Source organism: Chenopodium quinoa, unplaced genomic scaffold, assembly GCF_001683475.1.
Source record: "Chenopodium quinoa cultivar QQ74 unplaced genomic scaffold, ASM168347v1, whole genome shotgun sequence".
Classification (NCBI taxonomy): Eukaryota; Viridiplantae; Streptophyta; class Magnoliopsida; order Caryophyllales; family Amaranthaceae; genus Chenopodium; species Chenopodium quinoa.
This window is the reverse complement of record NW_018742903.1, coordinates 1,425,892-1,451,808: the sequence shown is the minus strand read 5'-3', so window position 1 is coordinate 1,451,808 and position 25,917 is coordinate 1,425,892. Positions and strand designations below refer to the sequence as shown.

Below are 25,917 nucleotides of genomic sequence, written 5' to 3'. Positions count from 1 at the left end.
ATGCGCTTCTAATTAATCGTTTAAGCTAAAAAAAACATCTTTTGTAGAATCTATAATTGCTATTATGTGCTTTAGTTATTATATTCTATTTAAAACGTTAAATAAAAAATTACATTGTAAATGGTATATTCAGAAATTTTAACCGTAAATAATTGAATAAATAAAAAATTAAAAAAAAATTTACAAAAAAAAATAAATAATTATTAATAATTATTACAGTATAATTAAAACGTAATTATAAAAATAAAATATTACATATTTTTAAATGTATTGGAAAGTTACATATGTAGTATAAACATTATTAAAAAAAAAAAAAAAAGACCAAAAAAGGTGATGTGTATTATGGTGGGGTATAGTAAATAGGGGAGGATATAGTGATGAGGAGTTTTTTTTTTTAGCATTGGTGTAGTAAAAAAAACCTCTCATGAGAGGAATTGGATGGGAAGAGTGGGAAAGTGGGTAGAGAGAGATTGAGGGGTTTGTTTTCTCCTCACTGCTGATAGTGGTCTAAACCTTAATCATTCAAAAAATTATTTTGAAACAATTTTTAGGTCTTTCTTTATGCTTAAAATTGAATGAGCTATGTCCATAATTAATTTAGCCAATATGCAAATTAATAATGGATTTGACAAATGGGAGTTAAAAAAAAAAAAAAAAAAAAAAAAAAAAAAAAAAAAAAAAAACTAACCATCTAATGATAAAAAATTTTCCAACTTTCATACTTGTGTAAAATACCAAGATTACATCTTTCAATATGAAGATTAATCAAAATTTTACTCACAAGTATTTGAACTTCATGGATTTCAATCAACCAAAATGAAAAAATCCAAACTTTGTTCAATATGGAATTTAGGGTTAGAGTTCCAATCATTTAAACTTTTAAAGATTATATCTTTCACATACTTAGGATCTTAAAATTACACATACACATCAAACATTCACACATTAATGCAATTTATTTGCATAATTGTGAAAAATCAAGTTTGTGTGACAAATAACATATTAACTCAAGCACTAATTCAAACTCCATAATTATGCTTAAGGATATTAAAATAGCAGTAGATTAGGGATGCAATAATGCATTTAATCTAACCTTGTAATGCTTGCATTAATCAAGGCTTAAAAGATTTAGAATTTTCGTTGAAAAACGAAAAAACCCCAAAAACTTGGGTTTCTGGTTCGAATTTGGCTTCTGGACAGCTTTCGAAGAGGGTTAAATCTGTTTCAGAATGTCGATTCCACCCAAAAACACTATTTTTGAGCAAAAATTTGGGTTCGACAGCCAAATCGAGAAAAAAATACGAGTTTTAAAATTAATTAAAACGAGCTTCTAATCTAATTAGAAAAGCAAAACCAGAATTTAAATCTTACTTTAAAACACCTTAATTAATAAATAATTGCAAAAATTAAAAGGAGCATGGCTCTGATACCACTGTAGGGTTTCGTACTGACCCTCACTACGCGGAATGAAACCCGCCAAGACCCGCCCCCATAATAAATGCAATTAACAAGCAAAACATAATTTAAATCATAAGAAAGGATAAAAGATTTTACCTTTGACGCGTGCTTCGCTCAACTATGAGCTCTTACTTGAACCCCGATAGTGCGAGGTCTCCGACGGGATCGTACCCTCGAACCCGACCCGATCGTCCTAAGCCTCGAAGGTTAGTCAAGGCCCGGACAAAATAAACTAGAGCTTTACGAATTTCAAGGTATGCTCAACAATGGAGTTTTCTTTACTTTTCAACTCAAGTGTGTTATTTCCCAAATACCCAAGCCTTGGTATTTATAGGAAATGAACCCTTGATTTTCATTCCCCAACCAATGTGGGAGAATGAGTTATTTTGATAATTAATTTAATTCCAAATTAAATTAATAATCAAATCAATCACAATGCAACAAGTGTCAAGGGGAGAGAGAGAGTTAAGTGAGGACCAAGAGAAGGTGGGGGGACCATTGCCTTGCTCCCCAAGGCTTTGCCTAAGCCTTGGTCCCCACCCCTCACAAAACCGGCACAAGGCATTTAGGTGAGCTGGCTGCTTGCTTTGCTGGCCAGCTAGCACAGCCACCCTAGCATGCCCAGCTGGCATGCACAGCACCATCACCCAGCCCTCCTAGCACTTGCGTGTTGCTAGCGAGCCACACCTTGTGCTGGGCGCTGCTGCCTGGCCATTGCACACACACACGCACACGCACATGCATGCTAGCTAGTGCGTGGTGCTGCTGCCTACCCCTTCTCGCACATACTCGCATAGCCAGCATGCGTGCTGCTAGCGAGCCACACATGCTGGCCCTTGCCTTGCAAGCCACACGCACAAGCATGCGAAGCTTGGTGCTGTGATGCTGCGACATCTTACACGCATGCGCATACACGCATGGCCTAGCCATGCGACAGTGCCATGCTTGTGTTGCGGTTGGTGCGACAGCCCAAGGCACATGCACACGCACGCACACGCACCAGTGCCTAGCACTGCGATGGTGTTGTGCTTGTGCGGTGGGTTGTGCGAAGGTGTTGCCATGCCTTGCGAAGGCTGCGATGGGCTGCCTCGTGCGCCTAGCACTCATGCCTCGCCTAGCATACCATGATGCGCCTAGCACACACATAGTGCGCCTAGGCTTGCGATGAGCTAGCCTAGCCTAGCACTTCACATGGCTAGGCCAATGTGATGCTACGGCTATGTTCGTACTTGTTGCTTGTGATTTTGCGACGCTCGACCTCGACGCCCTAGGCTCGATATCCGACGTCTGTGTTCGTAAAACTCTGACGACTCATTAAATCGTTCGGATTAATTCGTCGTCTCGGATCGGTTGTTCGATTGGGTTCGACCCGAAGGGTTCAGTTAAAATTAAGCTGTAATATTAATTATACCTTAATATTACTGATCGGAAGCGGCCTCCACATAGGCATTCCGATCACTTGACCTTACTGAAGAATTAGCTCTGTAATAATTCTGAACCCTCTATTAGAATAATACACTTGTTGGAAGGACACCATTCCTTTCACACAGCAGTTGCCTGTCTTTGCTAACTCTTTTAGGGACAAAAGCACCTCCCACTCTAAGGCAAATGTCAACCATACCATCATTGTCACCCATTATCTACCCACTAGTGAAAGAGATATCCTACATATTAAAAGCCATTTAATATTTCAACAATGTATCAATACATGCACATTATGAATAAACAAATCCATCCCAATTTTCAAACTTACACTACAAAGCACCAATTCCAACATTTATGCATGAACAATTGAAACCTAATTCAGGTACTCAGTAACATAAATTAATAAACAAATCACACATGTACAGTTAATAGTAGCTTAATTAACAAAAAACCACTTTAATTAATCTCTAATTTCAATTAAGGACTCCAATTAACCTAAGTCGCATAGTCAATTGCAGAAAATTGATTATTTTAGGGTTTCCTATTGCCAAAATTGACTCTAATTTAGCCAAAAAGTGCTATTTTAACACCAGTAATAGACGAAATTGCTATCAAAAGATAAAAAAAAATACCTTCTTTGGTGTCAGATTTCCAGCAACTTTCGCCCTTTTCTAGTTGATGAAGATGGGTGGAAATGTGAAAATTTAATGTGAAAATCTTCAAGATTCAGAAAGAATTCAATGAAGATGGTTGGTGAGAATTCAATGAAGGAAGAAGGTACGTGTTTTGCTGGCTGAAAATTGGAGGTAAAACCAAATCCTAGGACCCATGTCAATTTTCCGTCACAAAAAACATTAACTGGTGGTAAATTCAAATTTTTAATTTTTTATGCGGTGTTAAAATAATTTTTTTTTTTGGGGGTGTTAAAAGCTATTACAGCCTTTTGTCTGGTGTTAAAATCCAAAATATCCTTAAAAAAAACCTTATCAATTATCATGTTAATTTGACAAGTGTGTCTAATTTGATTGTGTCAATTATTATATAATAGTTTTTCATCCGTTTTTTAATATTTGTAACACTTCCTTTAAATGAAATAGCCACAATACTTGCAACACATTATAATTGGAAAGGTTTTTTATTGTTGAAGTTGTACATTACCCTTATTTTAAGATTATGACCCACATAATTATTCTCCTAAAAATCTCTCGCCCCTATTTTAAGTGAATTAAAAATATATGAGACCCACTTTTCTTAAATACCGTAAAAAATGTGTGTTGCAAGTCTTAAAAACGTAGGGAGTATAAAGTGAAAGGTGCACTCAAGGTTATTATTTTGCTCATTTCATATTATCAAAATGAGAGAAAATACCATTTGTATATAGGAAAAATACACTTTAATAATCCCAACTATGGGCGATTTACTTTTAATAATCCCAACTAAGGTTTTTATCTAATAATCTCAACTATGCTATGTGTTTGCCTCCAATGGTCCCAATGACAGGTAACCTGCTGAAAAAGTGTGTTTTTTTGGGGTTTTAATAGACACGTGTCAACACGTGATTACTCCAAAATTTAAAAAAAAACTAAATAAATAAAAACATAATTTTACAAAAAAAAAACCCAAAAGATCTCAGCCACCTTCCCCCACCGCGAAACCCTAGCCTCACCCCTAAACTAGCCAGAACCGGTCGGCCACCACCCTAACCACCGAAACTGGCCGACCGGCCCTCTACAATCCCAACTAAGCTAAACCCCGACCCCAGAAACCACCTACCCAGCCACCCCGATCCCAAAAACCACCAAGTCCAACGAAACCACCTCCACCGCAAAACCCTAAAACTCAGTGAAAATTGCTGCAATTGGAGATCGAAATTGATGAGATTAATAACGAATTGATATTTGCAGGTGGATAATTAGCGGAGCAAGGGTTGCGGTTGGTTGTAGATTTTAAGAGTGCAAGATGGTGTCTCGGTGCCTGATTAGTGCGCGAGGTGCAGGGGGCAACAGGGATGTTGTGTGTGCGGTATTTGTAGGGGTTGTGGAGGTGGTTGTTATTGCGGTTGGGCTGGTGGTGACGGTTGTAATAATATCCCGTATTTTTATAAATTATTTATTTATAAAATATATATTTTGGGTCAAATCATTTTAAGTATAAATTTAAATAAAAAGAGTTTTAATTTTAGGGTCAAATGATTCATAATAGTTTGACTCTAAAAGGCTCGTATGTAAAATAATTTACATACGCTTTTTAAAATAGTCCATGTCTATTTAATTAATCCAATAATTTTACTCATATATTTGGTCCTTTTACCTTATTATTCAAGTCCATTATTCTTATAAGCCCAAAATTTACCCTAACCTACTTTATACTATAAATACTCTTCCAATCTCCAAAATTTTCCCCACACAAGTCTAATGGTAAAGGTAATTTATTTATGGGTTTTTCTAAGATATGCCCCTAAACTTCTTCGGTTTCTAAGTTGTGTCCATCCCTCAACCTCACTTTTTTTAATTAGCAATAACCTTTGACGTTAACATTAATTAACGTACGGTTTGTTAATTTTCGTTGCTAATTACTTATTAAAAACATTTAAAAAAAAAACAAAATTCCCCCCACCGCCAAACCCTAACCCCTCCCCTAAACTTGCCGGAAAACCGGCCGGCACTCCACCTTAACAACCTAAACTGGGTGGCCAGTACTGTACCTCCCCATCTCATCCACCCCCGAGCCCCTCCCTTTCCCCTAACTCCCTCTACAACCACCTTCTTTCTCGAAACCCCAACCAACTGATCACCCTTATTCCGCCGTTAAACCACCACGAAATAACCCTCAACTCCCTTTCCCACACCCCAAAACGACGAGGGAGAGTCGTTTCGAGGTGGGGGAAGGGATTGTTGGTTGTTTCGCGATGGTTGGTGGTCGATTTTTCTAGACTGGTCGGTTTTCTAGGCTAGGTTTTCTAGGCTGGGTTGCGTCACGTGGTTGTGTTTGTGGAGTCTTAAGGAAGGAAAGAAAGAGGGCGAGGGGGAAAGGGCGGGGCTCGCCGGCGGGAGGAATTTTCTGGCGAGGGTGGACTGCCGGATGCTTGTGGCGACGACGTGGACTGATGGGCTGGGTTGTGGTGGTGGGAGGGTGGTTGGTTTTTTTTCAAATCAATTCTTAATTAAGTTTTAATTATATTATTTTCTGTTTTTTTAATTTTTTTTAAAGTGTTAGACCAATTAGAATAGGACACGTGTTAAATTATTAATGTCTCTTAACTTTCGTTAACGGATATGGCAGTCAAAGGATATTGTTGATAAAATACCGTGAGGTGGAGGGCACAATTTATAACTTTGAAAAAGCATGGGTACAACTTAGAAATTCAATAACTTAGGGGGCATAGCTTAGAAAAACCCTTTATTTTTTTTCCCTATACTCTTTTCACCCGTGAAAGTACAACAGCCCTTTTCCCCCTTACGTGAGGACTACCGCTGCCACCACACCTACACACCACCGGCGCCGCTACCTAGCCAAAACCCCAGCCGGTCTTCACAAACTTTCCTCCTCCTCCTTGTGCATGGTAAAGGCTTGAACAAGTAGCCCAAGTCACCATTATTGTTGCCGCCACTGCTGCTGTCCGCCAGCCTTATTTCGTCGGCCAGCCACCTGCTGCCGGCGGCCACGCCGCCTAGCTTCCTCCTTATACGGTCCATTCTCCTTTCTCCTTTCTTATTTTCATTAATATATAGCCACATGCATATGGTATCGATGATTTTGATTTTCATGGTTTAAAATGATTAATTTAGTATCAAATCATGTTTTAATTGATTTAAAGTTATAATTTCTTATTTAATACTTGGTTTCAATTTTCAGATTTAATAAATTATAAAGTTAGGGTTTTAAGTTATTTAAAAAAATAATTTTTATGGTTCTCATAAAATTTGATTTGGGGTTTTTGTATACCTAATGGTTTTATTGATTAATTGGGCATAATAGTGTGTTTTGATAATGTTTTAAGGGATTTCTAATCAAGGAATATTGCTGGAATTTTAATTAAAGTAGAAGTGTTGTGATTTTAATAAAAGGGTTTAATTACCCATTAAAAGAGAGGTTATTAGAGGTTTTAAAATAATTTTCTGGTTATTTAGAGTGATTTAAAGTGAGTTTAAGTTGCTGAAAATTGTGTATACAAGGGTAATTAATATAGTGTTATTGTCCCTTTATGTAGGAGACTTTGATTTGAATTAGTTGGGCAAAGTTGCTGATTTTGGTAGCGTTTCGAGGTACGTACGCGTACTCGAAAATTTATTAAGGATGTAGAAACATGCTAGGATTTATTTAATTGATTCCAAGTTAGTATCATGCTAGGAATTGGTTGGAATTGTTGAATCGAAATGAGATTGGTGATTTGAATTGGATTGATTGAATTGGAATGGTTTTGGTGATATATTTGTGAAGCATGATTGGTTGAAATAAATTATTTATTGGAATTGGTGATATTGGGATATTGTTATTGAACCATACTTTTATTATTGGCATGTTTAAAGGTTTGTTTAATTAAACTAAATGTTTAATTTGGTTTGGAATATTAAAAGGGAATTTTACTGTGGTAGTATGGTTCATATAATTTTTATTGATGCTTTTAAGCATGGGAATTGAGCTAGTAAGTGTCTAAGTACACAAGAATAAATTATTTTGCGGTGCCTACGTGCACTTAATTTTTACGCCGAGGTAGTTTTAAAAAGGGTTCAACATTAAATTTAATGTGATCACTAATTATTTAAGAGTTGAATTGGAATGTTTGATTACTTGAATGATTCATGTTGATTGATTGTGTTGTGGATTGAGAGTCATCACCAAGTTTAAAATATGTAAACAACGTAAAGTGAAAGAGATTATGCACCAAAACTCTTGGAACATATATACCTCGAGTATGGACATATGGGGGTAGTTATGGGGTTTTACATTTAACAATAACTTTTATTGGGAGTACATGACACTGTATTTCCTTTTTATTATTATTATGCACAGGACGTCCGTCACTTCATGTGACATCTATGCCTACCCGGTTAGCTCCCGGAGTAGTTCACCCCAATTCTTTGGGGCAGGGATTTGGTGGGAAACCCGTTCGATGCGTAATCAAAATAAGAAATATAATGAGTCCATGTTGTATCTATTGTTTGTAGGTTGAGCTTTGAGGAAAGGTAAACTTTTGTTGTTATTGCTAGGATGCTATCGTGTAAGTGTGTTTCCCTTTACGCTTATGTACTCAGCATTGCTGATTGTTGTGTTTTGTGTGTGTTGGGTCTTGTCTTTATCTTGGCCCTACGACGACCCATTTCTTATTGTGAGTAGTAGGGACAGTTAAAGAGAAGCTTTTCAGGTGATGCGGCATATTCATGTTGGGGTTTTAGTGAAGAGAAAATCTTAAATTCTAATTTTATCTTGAATGTGTTTATTATTGATTATTGGTTTATTATTGTTGTTTAATGAGACTAACACATTAGCTTTAAACATTCATTTGGTTTTGAAAGGGCCTACAATGGTTCCAAGTTGTAGGTCTGACTTCGTATGACTTTGGTTTGACTTTACTTTTGTTTGGTGAACTGTTGGACTTTGACTTTGTTTTGAAAGGTTTTGAAAATGTCTTCCACTGTGTATCTTTGATAAATGCCTTAGCCGTTATCAAGGTGGAGGTAACGCCTAAGTTATTTCCTATTTTGTATTTTAAAAGGGTAAAACAGGTATTTAAAAAGGGGGAAATTTTCCGGGTGTTATAACGGTGGTTGCATTTGTTGTTGTTCGTTGTTGTTGTTGTTGTTGTAGGTTGTTGTTGGTGAATTGGGGAAGCAGGGGATTACGGGTGTTGCTTAATTGGTGGCGAGTGGTGGTGCGTGGCTATTGAGGTTATGTGGGACAGCTGTTGTGCATTGTTGTTGGGTTGTTGTAGTGTGGTGTAGGCTACCCAACCACCCCAATCCCGTACCTAGCCATCCTAATCCTAAAAACCACCAACAAGTCCAATGAAACCAAGGATCGGGGTGGCTGGGTAGGTGGTTTTGGGGGTTCGGGGCTAGATCAATTAGGGTCGTAGAAGGTCGGCCGGTTTCCGGCGAGGTTAGGGGAACGATTAGGGTTTCGCGGTGGGAGAAGGTGACTCGGAATTTTTTGGGTTTTTTTTTTAAATTTTGGACCAATCTCGTGTTGACACGTGTCATGGTAACCTGTTATAACAAGTCGTTGACTTGGTGTTAACCGGTTAGGACTATTGGAGGCAAACACATAGCATAGTTGGGATTACTAGATAATAAACCTAAGTTGGAATTATTAGAAGTAAATCTCTCATAGTTGAGATTATTAAAGTGTATTTTTCCTTGTGTACATAGCAATCTCTGTCAAATTTTTGTTAGTGATTAGAGATTTGGTGTACCTTTGTTTTTTCACTTTTATGACTTTTATTTATGAGTGTGTGCAAGTAGAGTAAATCAATAAATGGTAACAACATATTACTATACGAGAAAATACAATTTATTTCTGTGATGAACTTACAAATATATGAATATATGACGATGTATTTTTGTCATTTCTCAAGTTAAAACAACGGTATTTTTGCCACTTTCAAGAAGAGAAGTTCTAGAACGGCTTCAATGGAGATTGGAGAATTCATGCAGACAAAGAAGCTCACGGCATCGTGCAGTGACCATCGTCAATGGTGAAATCAATAAAGGAGGAAAATCACACCAGCAAACGACAAATACCTTACTTCTAAGTTTAACCATTCCCTTAATTTCTATATTATAGTATTTCGTCAAATTTGCGGCGAAGCCTGCAAAAATGGCGCTGTTGCAATTTGGTGCTGTCCATTGAATTAGCTTGAAGAAGGAAATGAAGAAGATGAAGGTGGGTGGGGATCGAAGGAAGGAGGAAGAAGAAGATGAAACCATGGAGCGTGGTGGGTCACGATCGGGAGTAGGAAGATGAATTAAAAGTTTTTTATTTTTCAGAATGTAAAGATGGTTTAAACTTATTTGTTTATCTTGGACTGAAACTGTAGGGAATTTTTCATCTCCGCCCTACATGTGGACCATGTTTTTAGGCATGCCGAAGCTTCAAGGAAAAGAAGTTAGAGAAAGAGAGTCCCCAACAAGTTATAAGAACTTGTAAACCGTTCACGATTGTGAATGATACACCCCATTCACAATCATTGAGATTGCTAACTCCATAGTGGCCTGGAACCATGACTGGACGTTCGGGGATGATGGTATGAACTTAACCTTAAAGAGGTTAAACCCGCCCTAAAATAGGCCTCTACTTGATTCTTATTGATATTCATGTGCGCTTTTCGATCAATATACATACATAAAATTAATCCTAAACATGTTTAATCTACATTGGTTGATTATTAATGCACAATTAAATGTAATATAGGTGATCACTTGAATTAAAATCATACTAAACCTAAACCCAATTATTAATTATCTTATTAGGCGTGATTTCAATTACAAATTCCCTTTAAACCGGCAAAAAGGGGCGTGATCAAGCAATAAAAATAATTGATAATCAAGCAATATATAATTAACTTCATAATCAACATCATAAAAACATCGCAATCATCATCATAAAAACATCGTTAGTTGTAAGATCCTAAGCATGATACTAAACAGATTAATAATAATCCTAGCATGTTACTAATAATAAAATTAAAGCGTTATCCTAAACATAATTTCTATTCAAGAAAGTAATTAAATTACTTACTTTGACGCTTCAACCTTCTTGCTATAAAACAATACACGCGTTAGTAAACTTCAAGAAAGTAAAATCAATAAACTAAATTAATTAAGAATATAAATATAGATTTTGGTCCAAACCCTAACAAATTCAACCTTTCACGTCGAGGTCGAAGACAAAGTCGAGTATGGTTTGGAGTATTTGAATCATGCAAAGGAAGTATGGTGAATGATTGAGATGTGTCTAGGATGTGTTTAGGCTAAGAACATGGGAATTTAGGAATTTTGAGTTGTGATAATGATTGTTATGATGGTTGTTGATGATCTTGATTCGGGGAAAACGACCTCTATTTATAAGGAAAAAAGAGAGTCGAACGATTGGAAAAAGATCAGAAGTTTGAAATGCGATTGAAATGTTTGACGCGTCGCGACAGGCTTGTAGCGTCGCGTTGGACCTTGTCGCGTCGCGATAGGATTGATGCAGGGCGATGATCTTGTCGCTACGCGATGGTTTTAAAGATAGAAAAGCTCGAAAGGAATTTGGTTTATGTTGGTTTATCTATGCAAAATATATTTGCACGTCTTCTAAAAAGCTAAGGATTATCATAAAAATTCTATTTAATCTCAAACTCTTGATCTTTATCTTTTAGGAAAGGATAGATTAGAACCTTATAGAAGATTCTAGCTAGCTTGTGTTAGGAATGATCATATGAGGCCTAAATTTTTGGGCTCCATATAATCGTTGGGTCGTACTAAAGGTGGGTCTAGGCTCGGTTTGGGCTCGATTTAGTTTTTTTGACATATCTCACCCCTTTTAAGTCGGATTTGGGCTTATAATATATTGTTGGAAAGCACTTTTCAAGCCCCATCCATCTAAACAATTATAGGAATGGGAAAATGGACCAAAATAATCAGGTTGGACATGTTTTATAATTTGGGCACAAAATGAATGTTTTAAGGGACACGAAATGAATGTTTTTGGATTAAAAACACTTTGGTAAGGTTTAAGGAAACTTTACATGACTCTTTGACTCCTTGCCAAACTTGTCAATCAAAACGTGAAAGACACTCATCACCGGGTTTGGATTTTAGGGAGACACGATCAGGTGTCTACAAAAACACAAACTCCTTGATAAAGTATACTAGATTAGTGCCCGTGCGATGCACGGTAGTAATAATCTTTTTTTTTTCCCATAATCAATTTGTAATATAATATAAAAATAAGTCAACTCATGTGGAATAAACAAATGCAATGCATATAAGAAATAAAGATGAAATAATAAGGCAAAAATTATTAAAACTACAATTGAAAAAAAAATTATTGTTGATTAGTTGTGTTGAAAATATTTAAAAATAATACTCCCTCCGTCCCTATTGCCCCATTTGATTTTTCACGGTCTCCAAGACGCATCTTAAAACGATTTTATTTTCATTTCCATACGTGTAAAAATTAGAAAAACTAGTTATTAATAAAATATACAATGAGACGAATCCAACAAAATCCCACTTGAATATATTATCTTTTATACATTAAGAGTTTTTAATGGTCAAAGATTTTAAAGTTTGACACATATTTTTGCAATGGGGCAAAAATTTAGGGACAGAGGGAGTATACGTTATATTACAATAATGATGCATGTTATTCCTAGTAAAATTACACAATGTAGATGTCATATTTACTTTTTATTAATGAATTAATTTAGGGCGTGTTCGGCAGTAGCTTTTGAGTAGCTTTTAGTGGTTTGACTTATTCAAACCATTACTTAATAAAAAAATAAAATGAGTGTTTGGCAATGTAGTGATGAGAATAGAGTTTAGTGGTTAGAGTAGCTTTTGTGAAAAGCTAGGTAGCTGTTGGAATTTTTCTTCTGTATTTTTAGAATTTTATGGCTAATAGCTAGTCAACAGCTACTTTACCAAACACTCATACTTAATTATTTATTTTCACAGCTAACAACTAGTTGACAGCTAACAGCTACCTCTACTGCTACATTTTGTCGAACACTCCCTTAGTTCAAAAAAAAAAAAAAAACCATACAATGTGCTTCCAAAAAATAAGCTAAGTAGAATAATTAAAAAAAAAAAAAAAAAAAAAAAAAAACCTTAAAGCTGACATCATATAATGTATTGGCGGAAATTTTTTTAATGATAGCTTGACATATTGTAACACCCCCAACTTTTCCTCTACGGAAATACTAGTATTATATGTATAATTATATCGTAGAGATAGACTTAGGCGTATTACCGCCGCGTGATTACGCAAGGCTACTCAAACTTCTAATTAAAACTACAATTTCGCAGCAAAAATTCAAACTCTTTCTTTATTAATATTTAATAAAAATAGTAATCAATGTTATGAGTACTCAAAATAGAAATAAGGCCAACATTCCTAGATCTAGATGAAGCATATCGCGAGACTCCCAAAATGCTCATTTATTGACTCACCTAAATATAGTCAACACTGCTTACCATTAAGGTAAACAGGGCGAACCAAAACAAATAGGAAATACGAATTAGCAAAATATGCTAAGTACGATAAGTGCAAGATAAGTAAATTCAATTTATTAGCAAACATGCTTTTAAAACTAATTCCAATAATTAATTCAATTATTCCAAACTCATGATTTAAAAATCAATTCTCAATATACTCAAATATAATTCCAATACTCAATAATTCAATAATAGTGATTATTAAAAATCAATTCTTTTCAAAAACTCTATTCCTCTCTAAGTGTGCATGCCCCCCAAGCTAGTATCTTTATGTTGAAAGGCTATCCTTGAGGAAAGACTAGGTCATACAAAGTCCATAGTCTTCAATAAATCCGCAGAGTGGGATTAATATAATATTCATGCTTGTAAAGCTTTTATAAATAACTCAATAACTCAATAATTTCAATCTTTATATTAAAACAATTCAAAACCTCCTTTTTATTTAATTCAACATGCTTTCAAACTCAAACCTTGTAAAACATGATAAATAATTTAATCATTCAAAACTTGATTTAAAAATCATTCCTTCAAACTTATTTATTAAAACTAATTATTTAAACATACTTTATTTCATAAATCATAATTCAATTCAATTTAATTCAATCATCATAAAAATTATATAAAACATGCTTATTCAATCCAATCAATTTCGAAGGTATCTAGCCACCTAAACGTACCTTGATCCTTGGTTAGAAAACACATAAAAAGGGACCTCAAGAACTCTTGTCAAACACACTCTACAAATAAATATACCCTTAATCAATATAAGGTTAACAAATAATCACAACAATTAAAAATAAAACTCCCAACTATATGTACATGAACCTAATAAATAATTTTTCATAAACTTGAATAAAAAAATTGATTTTATTTAATTAAAACACTCATAATAAGTTTTAAAAAACCCCCATAATAATAATAATTAATTAATTAAGAGAAGAGAAGAAGAAGAGGTTGAAAATTAAACCAAGGAAAAGAGGAAGAAAGGTGGCGGCAGCCGTCCGACAGGTCGCTGCTGAGGTGGCGGCGGTGGCTAGCATCGGCGGCAAGTGGCAGCCGGCGGTGGAGGTGGTATTTGGTGGTGGTGCCGTGTAAAAGCAAGAGAAAGAGAGGAGAGAATTAGAGAGATTAAGAGAGAAATTAGAGAATTTGGTGTGAGTGTTTAGCTATGATTCAAGGGGTATTTATGGGCTAGATTATGCAAGAATTATGGTAGGAGAATGTAGGAAAAATTATAAGGAAATTATTTGGAGAAGATAGCTAAAGAATTATGGAAAGTTTAATATTAAGGTGACTAAGGAATAATTAATTTATGGAAAGTGTGTTGTCATGAAAAATAATATGGCAAATGGCTTTGCTTGGAGAATAATCAAGGATGATATAAGGTAGGAAAATAAGATGATCAAATATTTAGGAGATGGAAATTAAGAATTAAGGAAAAGCAATAGAATTAAGGAAGATAATTAAAAATACAAACTACCAAAATAAATCACCCCAATATCAATCAAGATGGCAGAAAATTTTGAGCTTCCATGGATCAAAATTTCGGACCTCTTTAGTGGAATCTAGGAAGTTATTTTGCTAGATTTTAAGGATAAAAAATGATTGTGTAAATAATATACTACCTCCGTTTCTGAAAGTTCGACTCACTTACTATTCATGTGGTCAAAATAAAATAACTTTGACTACATTTTATGAGCTATGCAATATAAATAAATTAGCATGTGAGATCATATTAGATTCCCCTTATTATAAATAATACAAATATTAACTATTTACAAATTTCACTTATACACAACCAGAGTTATTCATGGTCAAAAATGTTCACTGGAGACCGCGCAATTGCAAAGTGAGTCGAACTTTTAGGAACTGAGGGATTATATTGTATAAAATAACTAATTAAGAGAATACCAATTATTTACTAAATAAATTAACTAAGAAAATCAGATTTTCCTCACTAGGAAAATATGAAATTAATAGCTAATTATTAGGAATTTTTGCACCTCCTAATTAAATAATAAAATATAATATTTTTTTACTTATTAAAATATCCGAAATATATATAAATAATGGATAATAAATCTTATCCAAAATAAAAAAATAATAATTAAGTTTTAATATACTTTTGGCGCCAAAATTCAAATATCATTTTGGCTCTAAAATTCAAATTGTAAATTAAATTACTAAAATACCCTTTTAAAAAAAATTAATTAATTAACAAATACATTTCAAAAATACAGGGTATTACTTATATGTCCAAAATTATTGATGTAAGAATGACCTATTTTAATAATAGTTAATAAATTTTTTGAAGAAAAAAAATTATAAATCGGTAAAATCACAAAAATATTTAACAGAAAATTAAATAAATTATTTTTGTTTAATAAGATTTCAAATCAACACCATGAATAGAATTTTTTTTTTATTATTTTTTTATTTGATTGAACCCCAGTATTGTACCACTGTAATGATAATTTAAGTGTTAGTATTGTATATTTGGCTCCGTTATTTTATACTCTCCACCATATACCAATATTCTAAATTATACGCTTATTTCCCCCTTAATTAAAAGGTCTCAATATATATCTTGTGTAACGAATTTAAGTAAATAGAACACGAAATAAAAAGGAATACAATTATTATAAAGATAATATATAAGATTAGGAATAACATTTTTTTTATTGAAAAAAGGAATAACATTATTATAATTGTATTATACAATTATTCCAAATATAAAAGATTTTTGCTAAAAAGGGAGGGAAGTTTTTGAGGGAAAAAACAGCACCAAGATGTGACACATGTCACTACTGGTATCTGTTTTAGTATGAAGTTAGCTTAGATCCCGTGCCATGCACGGTTTTTTTTTAAAAATTATGTAATGAAAAATGTTAAATAAATTATAATCAATTCTAACTTGCAAAAAACAAAATAAATAAATAAATAAATAAAAGAAAAAAAAACATTAATTTGTACTCATACCAAAGACGTTAATTTATTAATGCATTAGACTTTATAACAAAAAAATAAGAAAAGAAATTTAGGGGTAATGAGGTTAATACCTGTATGATATACTCACATACCTTTTGTCCCTTTTTTATTAACATACTTTGATTGATAAAACGTTTTATGCAAATTAATTACTTTTTTATTTTACGATGTGATAATTATAATCAATTTTTTTTAATAATAGTTACTGAATACTATATATAAAATTTGTTGATATAATAACAATTTTATTTTGAATAGGTTATTGCAAAAATTTATATTATATTAAAGTAGGGAAAGAAAATCAAGTATAAAAAAGTAGGAAAGAATTATCGACAGATTAATTATTTTATTAATTGGTTAAAATTATGTATTGTATTATTATTATTTTTAGTTAGAAACTTACATGATATTATCAATAAGAATTTTAAGAGTGGAAAAATAATATACTTCGTATATACATTTACATATACTACTAAAATTATTTTCTTTTTAATGAAATAAACTCTATAGCCAAAATAATAAAGCTTCTAAAAAGAATGATAATATTATACTCATCCTAAGCTAGACAAATATTATTATAATATAGTGTGTTATAAATACTCCGTATTTTTTTTATTTTTTTGTAACAAATTACCTATTGTAAGTAATACCCCATATTTTTATACGTATATTAATTTAAAGTATTATTTTATGACATATTGAAATAATTTGAAATGAATTATTTATATTTTAATATTTAAAAAGGTGTATTTTTAATTGAAAATCCAATAATTATTTATTTATATGGTTTTGGAAATATTTTATTTTTATTATTTAGAAACTTTTGGGCATATTTAAGTTATAAAAGAATTTTATAGTCAAAAGAACTTAAAATAAAGTCAAATGACTACTTTGAATAGAAGTGAGAATCATTAAGGGTAAAAAAGGGAAGTTAAGTTAGAAGGGTTTTGAGAGAGAGTATAAATACTCATTTATGAGCAAATTTAGACTTTGCCTAAGGTGGAGAATACTCAAAGATAAACTCTCTATCTCTCTCTCTCTCCTCTCTTTTTCTCTCTCCCTTAATTTTTCCCTTCTCCCCTTGCTCACATGCACTTCACGACACACACACACACCACCACCACCACCTCACGGTGGCCGGCTGCCACCACCACCACTAGCCGTCCGCCACCAGAACTCATCGGCAGCAGCAGCCGTAGGGAGGCAACGACAGTCGTCTTCCCTTCCCCCTTTTGTGCGTGTGGTTCGGAAAAAAAAATATTCTTGTTTCAAAATTTAATTAGCTTTGATTAATTATTGTTTTGGGTGTGTGTGATGATTTTATGATGTTTCAATAATGATTAATATATATATAATTTTCATATCTGGTTTTGTATGAAAAAGCCCCAAATTGATTAAACCCTAGGTTTCTAAATTGATATTTATTGAAGGATTTTAATTGTGGTTGATTAAAACTATTGAAATTTATGTTTTTAAATTAAATTACAACAAGTTTAAGGGTTTTATATTGCTGGAATTTTTATTTAGAGGCTAGAATAAAGTGTTCTTGAAAGGAGTTTAATTACCCATTAATTGAGAATAAAAGTAGGTGATTTTAATTAATTTTCAGCATGTTTTGGAAGGTTTAAAAGTGTTTTAAAGAGTGAATATATTGCAGGAAATTTAATATGAATAGGTATTAATGTCTCTTGGTATTTGTGGGTTGTAGGTTCCAAGTGAGTGAGGTACGTTTGTTGGTATTTGTAGGTATTAATGTCTCTTGGTATTGTTGGTATTTCGTGTAGTGGCAATCTTGAGATCTTGAGGTACGTTTGCGTACTCGGTAATTATTTGTGTACAAGCATGCTAGGAATTGTTTAATTAATTCCAAGTTAGTATCATGATAGGTATTGATTGGAATTGTTATTTGGATTGATTTTGATGATTGGTTTGTGAAGCATGAATTATTTGAGATGAATTATTGATGGAAAATTATGATGTTGGATTATGGTGTATGGACCACACTTTTATTGTTGGTTTGATTGAAGACAAGTTTAATTAAACTGAATGTTTAAATTGGTTTGGAATATAAAAAGAGAATTTTATTATGGTTCATATAATTTTTTTTGATGCTATAAGCATGGGAATTGAGCTAGTAAGTGTCTTGGTACACATGAATAAAATGAAATGCGGTGCTTATGTGCACTTAAGGTGTTCTAAACACCAAGGGATAGGATTTGCGATGCATCATGCGCTTAAGATGTTTATTTAACGTCGAGATAATTTAAAAAGGGTTTAACATAAAATTATTGGTGATCACTAACTATTCAAGAGTTAAATTGGAATATTTGATTACTTGAATGAATTGTATGGATTGATTGTGCCGTGGATAGAGAGTCATCACCAAGTCCAAAATGTAAACAACATAAAGTGAAAGAGATTGCGCATCAAAACTCTTGGAACGTATATACCTCGAGTATGAATCTATGGGGGGAGTTGTGTGACTTTATTTGATCATAACTTCTACTCGGAGTACAAGACACTGTATTTTCCTTTTTTATTTTATGCGCAAGACGTCTGTCACTCGTAAGTGACATTTATGCCTACCCAGTTAGCGCTCCCGGAGTAGTTTACCTCAATTTATTTGGGGCAGAGATTTGGTGGGAAACTCGTTCGATGCGTAATCAAATTAAATAAGCAATTCAACTATCTATTGAATGAGTTTTATGCTTGTAAACAGGTGCAACAAGGTAAGTTGTGTGATGTTAGGATGTAAGCATGTTAGCGTGTTTCGTTACACTTATGTACTCAGCATTGCTGATTGTGTGTTTGTATGTTTGTTTGGAATTATCTTTATCTTGGCCATACGACGACCCATTTCTAATGGCGAGTAGTGGGGACAAAGTAAAGAGAAGCTTTTTTAGGTGATGAAGTATATTCATGATGGATATGAGTGAAGAGCGAATAGCGAATCATGTTTAATGTCTATAAGAATATGATATGTTTTTATTGCTTTGATTATTATATTGCTTGTGGGACTAATGCAATGTTTTTAAATATTGGTTTTGGGTTTTGAAAGGGCCTACAATGGTTCCAAGTTGTAGGTTGACTTTGTTTGACTTTGGTTTGATTCTTACTTTCGTTTGGTTGACTTTTAAAGTTAGTTTGTTTTGAATGGTTTTGAAATAAATCTTCCGCTGTGTATCTTTGATATTTTCCTTAGCCGTTATCACGGTGGTGGCCTGGTAATGTCTTAGAATTTCCTATTTCGTGTTTTAAAAAGGATAAAACATGTATTTTAAAAGGAAGGAATTCCTAGGGTGTTACATTATAGTATATAAAAAAAAGTAAAATATTCTAATAGGGTCTATATGGATTAGATATAATTGTCAAAATAGAAAAAAAAAACATTATAGAATATAATTGCATGAAAATTTGACAAAAAAAGAAAGAAATAAAGAAAAAAAAAAGTCATAACACGTGTCATTTCTGATTTGCTTTTAATATAGATATTAAAGATTCGAAAGATTAAAAGATGATGCATTTTCATATTTAAAGATATGACATAATATATTATATACGAAATATGAAGTAATAGGTATGAAAAATATTTAATATAAGAATATGGAAATTTAAGATATTTGCTATCATATAAATAGCATGAATCTTTTTTGTTGTATGAAAAAATATGGTGGTCAAATATGAAGTTTATATTATAATATTATGCTAAATATAACTCTAAGAAGATTTGACGAAAACAAATAAAGAAAAAATTAGAAAAGAAGAGTTTTGGAGGGAAAAAAAATAGCACCAGGACGTGACACGTGTCATTCCGAGTGTTTGTTTTAGTATTATGTTATTGATTGATAAATCGATTCTGGACTTCGACTATCAAGTTAATCTTTTGGTTAAGATAGCCCATTAGCACTTTTTTTTTTAATTTTATTTAATTTTATTTTATTTCCATTATGTGTAAAATACTAAAATAGCTGTTGGTGTTAGCGGTTTTACCCATTTATGCCCTAAATTAGGCCAATTTTACTTCTAATCTAGCTAAACAACATTTGTTTATCAATTAATCAGGCATCCTCAAAACCAAGCTCCTTGATCCCTATGTTATTCCAAAAGTTAGGGTCATGTTAATTCATATTCAAAAAATCAAGGATATTCATCAATTAATCATCAAAACCTTAATCCCAAAATAAATGTCTATTTTGAATTTATTCCATTTTACAATCTAATATATATAAAGGGGAGTTTTTTTCCAAGATTTTAGAAAGCCACCTAGGATTTCTATTTTAAAAAAATTATTAGAGTGCCATGTAGGATTAGTATTTTTAGAGCATTGCTTATGGGATTATGCCACATAGGATTGTTATTTTAAAGCGCCACATAAGATTAAAATTAAAAATTTAAACTTATTATAAAAATAAAATACTATCTTTTTAAATTGGAAATTTTATCTAAGAGAAAAGAAACAATTTAGTTTATTTCATATATAAAAAAAAATTATTAAACTTAAAAAATGAAATTCACATTCAATTGATATTTAAAAAAAATATATTAGATAAAAAAAAAATAATGAAAATATGATAAGTAATTATAATAAAATATTTTAAAAAAATATACTAATAAAAAAATGAAATCAGTATATAAAGGGAAGTTTTTTCCCAAGATTTTAGAGAGCCACCTATAATTTTGATTTTTGAAAAATTATTAGAGCGCCATGTAGGATTAGTATTTTTAGAGCGTTATGTATAGGATTATGCCACGTAGGATTGTTATTATAAAGCACCACATAATATTAAAATTAAAAATTTAAATTTTATTATAAATAAAATACTATCTTTTTAATTGGAAATATATAAAAAAATACTATTAAACTTTTAAAAAAAATAAAATTCACGTTCAATTGACATTTAAAAAAATAATGAAAATATGACAAGTGATTATAATAAAATATTTTATAAAAATATACTAATTAAAAAAAGGAAAAATTCATGTCAATAATCCGACCTTTAGCACATTCTTTTTAAATAATCCGACCTTTCGATTATTATTTAATAATCCGACCTTTGGGGGTCTTTAATTTTTATTGGTCCCAACCGGTCATGTAACCTGTTATAACAGGTTACATGACACGTGTCGGCCTATGATTGGTCAAAAAAATTAAAAAAAATTAAAAAAAAATTAAATAGCAAGCCACCAGGGAGCCAGCCCAGCCACCAGCCAGGCCAGCCCCCTGTCGCCGGTACTTGCTCCGGCAGACGCGCCTGTCTACCTCCCCTTCCCTCTCCCCCTCCCTCCCCTTCGCTCTCCCCTTGCTCTTGCCCTACCAGCATCGAACAACCCCGCCCCCGCATCTCCCTCACGCACAGCCTGCTCCCTCAATGCCACCACAGCAGCCCATTTGGTGGTGTTAGGTGGGGGAATAGGGTTTATGAGGGCCGGAAAACATGGTAAGGGTGGTTTCGGGGCTGCGGTGGTCAGGAAGGGGTTGCGGTGAGGGAAGGTGGAGGTTGGTTGCGGTTTTCGCGGGTTAGGGTTCGTTTGGATGGGTGGGGCGACGGTTAAGGGGAGGTCGGAGTAATTGGGGGTGGCTCGGTCGGCGGTGGGTGAGATGGATGCCAGCCGATTTCTGGGCTGAGGGGGGGGGTGTGCTGCGTGAAGGGGAGGAGGAGAGGGCTGGGGGGGTGCTGCGTGAATGGTGGCAGGGGTGGTGGGGAAGGTGGTGGCAGGGCTGTGGGGTGCTGCGTGAAAGGGAGGAGGAGAGGGCTGGGGGGGTGTTGTGTGAATGGTGGCAGGAGTGGTGGGGAAGGTGGTGGTAGGGCTGTGGGTTTTTTTTTTTTTAAAAAAAATTTTAGACAAATCAAATTCACGTGTCAATTAAACTTAAAAAAAAATTACCTTTTCTACCGGTTTCTAGTCAAATGGGACCAATAAAAATTAAAGACCCCCAAAGGTTGGATTATTAAATAATAATCGAAAGGTCGGATTATTAAAAAAGAATGAGCTAAAGGTCGGATTATTGCCATGAATTTTTCCTTAAAAAAAATGAAATCACGTTTGATTAAAAAAAATATCAGTTTTCTCTATTAAAAAAAACAGTTTTAAATTAAATACAAAAAATAAGAAAAAAATCATTGAAATTAATACTCCCTCCGCCCGTAGTTATGTGCAAGAAAGGACAATAATGCGGACTCCTAGGTAAAGCTTTTAGGGAGTTTTAATTGTAGTTGGGTGGGTTTAATTAAGGAGGAAAATGGAGGGAAAGAAGGGGTCCCACGTAATTTTTAATTTGGGTGGGTTTTATATAGTGGGATAAAGGTGACTTAAGGGACCACTAAGATCCCCCCCACCTTCTGAATTTCGCTGGATAAAGAAGGGAATTCAAGTTCCCTCCTTTTTATTTCCCAAGATTTTTGATTCCCACATTGTTTACAACTTTGCCTGCCAATATTTAAATTTTGGGGAGGAAACAAATTTCATCCCTAAAATTTAGTTTTCCCACCAAAATCCAACATTTGACTCATTTTAAAAATTTGGCCAAAAAATAAATAACACCACTTTTCAAATTTAAATTGCCTACTATAAAAAGGCATTCAAATTGTTCAACCAATCCAACAGAAACAACATCTAGGTTCCAACAACAACAACAACAAGTTCCAAAAGCTTCCACCATTAGTTCACAAAAGACCCTATAAATTACATTTAAGTCAGGTTAATATCTAAACTGCCTAAATTACAATTAGCCTTAGACGTTGGGCAGCAACGGGGTTCCGTTTCAACAGGACTTCAAAAAACATTATCAGCCAAAAATTCATCACCAACCTTCAAATCTGTGCAAGGAAACAGAAAGGGACACACAACACATGGAAGAGTCCTTTGATCAGGAATTTTTTGATATAGACCAACTACTACATGAGGGACCATCTCAGTACAATACTGATGAAAGCAACATGGATGAAGAAACTGAGGGGGACAGCAATGCAGAAGAGGAAACAGTAGAGGGACAAGCAACAAGCAGGAAGCAGTTAACAGTGCAAAAGAAACGCCAAATTATTGATGAGTTCCTTTTGCAAATGCATGAGGGACAACTACCCAAGGGGTTTTTGTCAACAGTGGCAAAACAGTATGGGGTACACAAAAGCACAACAACAAGGGTGTGGCAGTTTGTACTAGACAGCATAGCACAAGGGAATGTCATTGATGTCAGAAGCAAAAAGTTGGGGAAAACAGGACCCCAGCCAAAATTTATTAGTGATGAGTACTTGCAGTCAGTGCCTCTATACAAAAGGACAACAGAGAGAAGCTATGCAGCAGCTTTGAAGGTATCACATGGATTCCTTCACAGCTTGAAGAAAAAGGGCAGACTCTGAACACATACAACAGCCAACCATCCAGCACTCACATCAAATCACAAAGTGGCAAGACTCAAGTGGGCATTAGCCCATATTCACCCAATCCCACCAGTTGGAAATCTAACTTTCATTGATATGCAACAAGTGATTCACATAGATGAGAAATGGTTCTACATGAACCCAGAGACAAGGCAGTTCTACCTCTTGCCAAAGGAAGAAAACCCATACATGTGTCAGCAGTCTAAAAGGTACAAAATTAAGGCAATGTTCATGGTAATGATTGGGAAGCCCCTTTATGACTTAATTGGGAACATGCTACATGATGGTAATTATGGAATTTTTCCATTCACCTACCAGCAGATAGCCAAGAAGAAAAGCAAGAACAGAGATGCAGGGACTCTGGAAACAAAGGCTGTGCAAAGTGTAACCAGAGAAGAAATCAGAAAAATGTTGTTAACTAACATCCCAGCAATACACATGCAATGGCACCCTAGTTTGTCTAAGGACATATTCATTCAATGGGACAATGCCAGACCACATCAAATTTCAAGGGATGAAGAGTTCAAGGCAGCATATACAACACATGGGTTTAACATACAATTGATTTTCCAACCTGCACAGTCTCCAGATCTCAATGTACTGGATCTTGGATTGTTCAAGGTCATTCAATCCTTGCAATACCAGTCATTTCCAACTAATATTGAGGAGTTAATAGAGAAGGTGTATGAGGCCTATGAATGGTTTGATCCAATACTGAACAAGTATACATGGATCACTTTGCAAAGTGTTATGAAAATGATTCTAGAAAAAGAAGGGGGAAACAATTTCAATCCACCTCACATGGGGAAGAGAAAGTTGGACAGTCTAGGCCAACTGCCAGAATTTCTAGAAGTTGAGAGGGAACTCATTCAACAAGCAGTTGAACACCTCAACACACTTTTTATTCCAATTCATCAACAACATGAAGAGTACTTAGATACAGAGGTTGATGCAGACTAGGCACAACACAAGCTTTCAAAGACAACATGACTTCCACACCTAACCAAATATGAACTCAAAACTATTTTTTGTGTAAAGTAAGCATCTGTTTTTGTTTTACTGCTTATTATGATTTGGTTATGTGTATTTTGGTAGATATAAATGCATTACTTTAGGCAATCATGTAAGGAAAGATTGTGTGTATTAGTTGTGAAAGTGAAAGTTTTTTTATGCAACTCAATGAATTTCAGAATGAATAGAAAACTATGAATTCCATCAGGGTGTTTTTTTTTCAGTAGCTTTGTGTAGGTTGTTACCTCAACAACAAGTGTTTAAAGGAACTTGTTGGAGCAAAACAAACCTACAAAGCCTACTCAAAGTGAGTCCCTTCATCATTTGGAATTAAGTGACAGAGAAGATACATTGTGTGGACTCATTCATTTCACTAAGAGGCACTGACTTGCAAGAACAATAAGGCAACATGGAAAAGGGATTCCACACATCCAACATAAGTCATCATCTATCAAACATGCATTCTCTTGGCCATTACCAATGCACAAACACAGTCCAAATCTAACTAGGGACTCCACCAGAACCCATCAAAAACTAACAAACCATGTGACCAGAATCCATCAACAACATGAATGCACAATCAATAATCCACCAACAACCCACAAACCATCTGACCAGATTACATGTACAACATGCTAACAATGTGACCAGAATCCATCAACAACATGAATGCACAATCAATAATCCACCAACAACCCACAAACCATCTGACCAGATTACATGTACAACATGCTAACAATGTGACCAGAATCCATCAACAACATCAATGCACAATCAATAATCCACCAACAACCCACAAACCATATGACCAGATTACATGTACAACATGCTAAAAATGTCACCAGAATCCATCAACAACATCAATGCACCATCAAAAATCCACCAACAACCCACATACCATCTGACCAAAATACATGCACAAGATACAAACCATCCACCAGAATCCATCAACAACATCAGTGCATAATCAATAATCCACCAAAGTACAGACACAACCATCTAACAAAATTAAAAATTAAACAAGATCTGTTAACAACAAAGCCGTTTTTGACACTACAATAAATTTTCCAAACTTCCAACATAAAGCACGCAGGCATCATAATCAACCAACAACCACAACAAGGGACTCACAAACACAGATCTATTCAGTCAAGGCAAACAAAAACCCCAAAAAAAAACAGATATCAAAATTAGGGTTTAGTAACAGTTACGCTGCAGATTCAGTTTGAGGGGGGGAAGTCATGAGGGTACTTGTCCCTTAGGTAGCACATGTAGTCAGGGTCCCACATACTGAAATCGTCGCTGAAGACAGATCTGGCTCTCTTCCTCCCACTGCTGGAGCCAGGGGTGGCCCTAGCAGTAGGAGTCTCAGGAAAAACCCTTGTGACCTCCTCCGGTGAAGAAGGAACGTCAATAACCACCACCGGTTCCTTCTGGGCCGCTTTTTGGGGCCGATT

At 34.3% G+C, this 25,917-nt stretch overlaps 1 protein-coding gene across 1 annotated transcript; it reads left to right on the top strand.

The window, feature by feature from the left end:
• Nucleotides 1-23,545: 23,545 nt before the first annotated feature.
• On the top strand, nt 23,546-24,409 carry LOC110727264. Its single transcript, XM_021906832.1, has one exon. It carries the CDS (start codon nt 23,546-23,548, stop codon nt 24,407-24,409), a length of 864 nt encoding a protein of 287 aa, XP_021762524.1.
• The last annotated feature ends 1,508 nt before the right edge of the window (nt 24,410-25,917 follow it).